Here is a 1407-nt window from a genome sequence, read left to right as displayed (position 1 = left end):
AGTTTTAGGACAAGAACTGAAAAAACACACACACATACAAAAAGCGACGACACCAAAACCAAAAAAAATAAAGGTATAGTTCTGCGTCTACATCAAAGTTGCTATGCACATCATCAGCTGAAATGACTTGGTCAATATCTAAATCTAATTAATGTTAGGAACACTTTTTAAAATAGGTAGGTTGGAATTAGTTATATATGCAATATTGTTATCCTTGATAATTGACATTGAATCATATACTGTCTCCACACTTTTATTTGTATGTTTTTGGAATATTATTACACGTTTTAAGAAAACTATTCGACATACAAAACAGTTGGGTTTTGTTAATTTGATTAAGATCTACCTTCACTTAAACTTTTAGTTGGTATGTGTAAAATTAGACTGATTTTTACTTTTTAGAGCTCGTAAAAATAATGAACAAAATTAAGTACTATACATTAATGTAACTTTTTGATAATTCTTTTAATTTACCCATAATCTGAAACTATAGTTTGAGACAGCTCTATTCATTTGTCATCAAATAAATTTTTATCCTAATCTTCTTGCTTTTTGATGCGTTACATAACAAATGTAAAATAAAATAAAAACACTAATGAATTCTAACATCAGAATTACGACAATTCCGACAATTCCGACACGACTCATTATGGAACAACCCAACCCGACAACACAAACACACCGCATCGCTCTGAGCTCCTCCGAACAACTCGGACCCCCACCGTCTATTCGACTCAGCCGAATCAACAACACTCACCTTCCGGGTGGTCGACTCGTACCGATGATGATAACGCGTCGCAGCTGGTCCGACAGAGAGCTCCAAGTTGAGCACCCAATCGTTCTCGTTCCCAAAATCTTTCTCCGACGTCGTTCCACTGCTCGTGCAATTATTGTTATTATGAATACCAGAGATCTCTTCCCCTTGTACCGGTTCCGGTTTAACCGGTCCGGCGAAATCGAGACGCAAAGGCTCAACGACGACATCGTTTTGAAGAGACGACGAAGACGGAGGCAATACAACTAATGATGCAGCAGATTCGTTGATGAGACGGTGAGTGTTTGGATCGATCCCACGGCTGAGAAGCTTCCTCTTGATGTGAGTGTTCCAGTAGTTCTTGATCTCGTTGTCTGTTCTTCCTGGTAATCTCCCAGCTATCAATGACCATCTTCAACACATTACAAAATTCAGAATTTGAATAAAAATGTAAACTTTTTTTTTTTTGTTATATAAGCAAAGTTTGTAAATTATGGTTATAGAGACTACTACTGACTTGTTACCGAGCAAGCTATGGAGCTTGATGATGAGTTCGTCTTCATCTTCAGTGAAATTGCCTCTTTTGAGATCTGGTCTTAGATAATTCATCCATCTCAATCTACAACTCTTACCACATCTCTGTAATCCTGCAC

The 1407-nt window shown here is 37.2% G+C and overlaps 2 protein-coding genes across 2 annotated transcripts in view; both read right to left on the bottom strand.

The window, feature by feature from the left end:
* The window catches only part of LOC104740969 (transcription factor MYB3-like), a 7606-nt gene that overhangs the window by 3253 nt on the left and 2946 nt on the right, over positions 1-1407 (bottom strand). The window lies entirely within an intron of this gene.
* Positions 478-1401, bottom strand: LOC104743467 (transcription factor MYB3-like). The gene is made up of 2 exons (XM_019235667.1): positions 1272-1401; positions 478-1166 (listed from the first exon to the last, which is right to left on the bottom strand). Exons 1-2 carry the CDS (start codon positions 1361-1363, stop codon positions 593-595), a joined length of 666 nt encoding a protein of 221 aa, XP_019091212.1. The 5' UTR covers positions 1364-1401; the 3' UTR covers positions 478-592.

Source organism: Camelina sativa, chromosome 14, assembly GCF_000633955.1.
Source record: "Camelina sativa cultivar DH55 chromosome 14, Cs, whole genome shotgun sequence".
Taxonomy (NCBI): Eukaryota; Viridiplantae; Streptophyta; class Magnoliopsida; order Brassicales; family Brassicaceae; genus Camelina; species Camelina sativa.
Note: the sequence above shows the minus strand (reverse complement) of the source record. Positions and strands in the feature narration are given on the sequence as shown.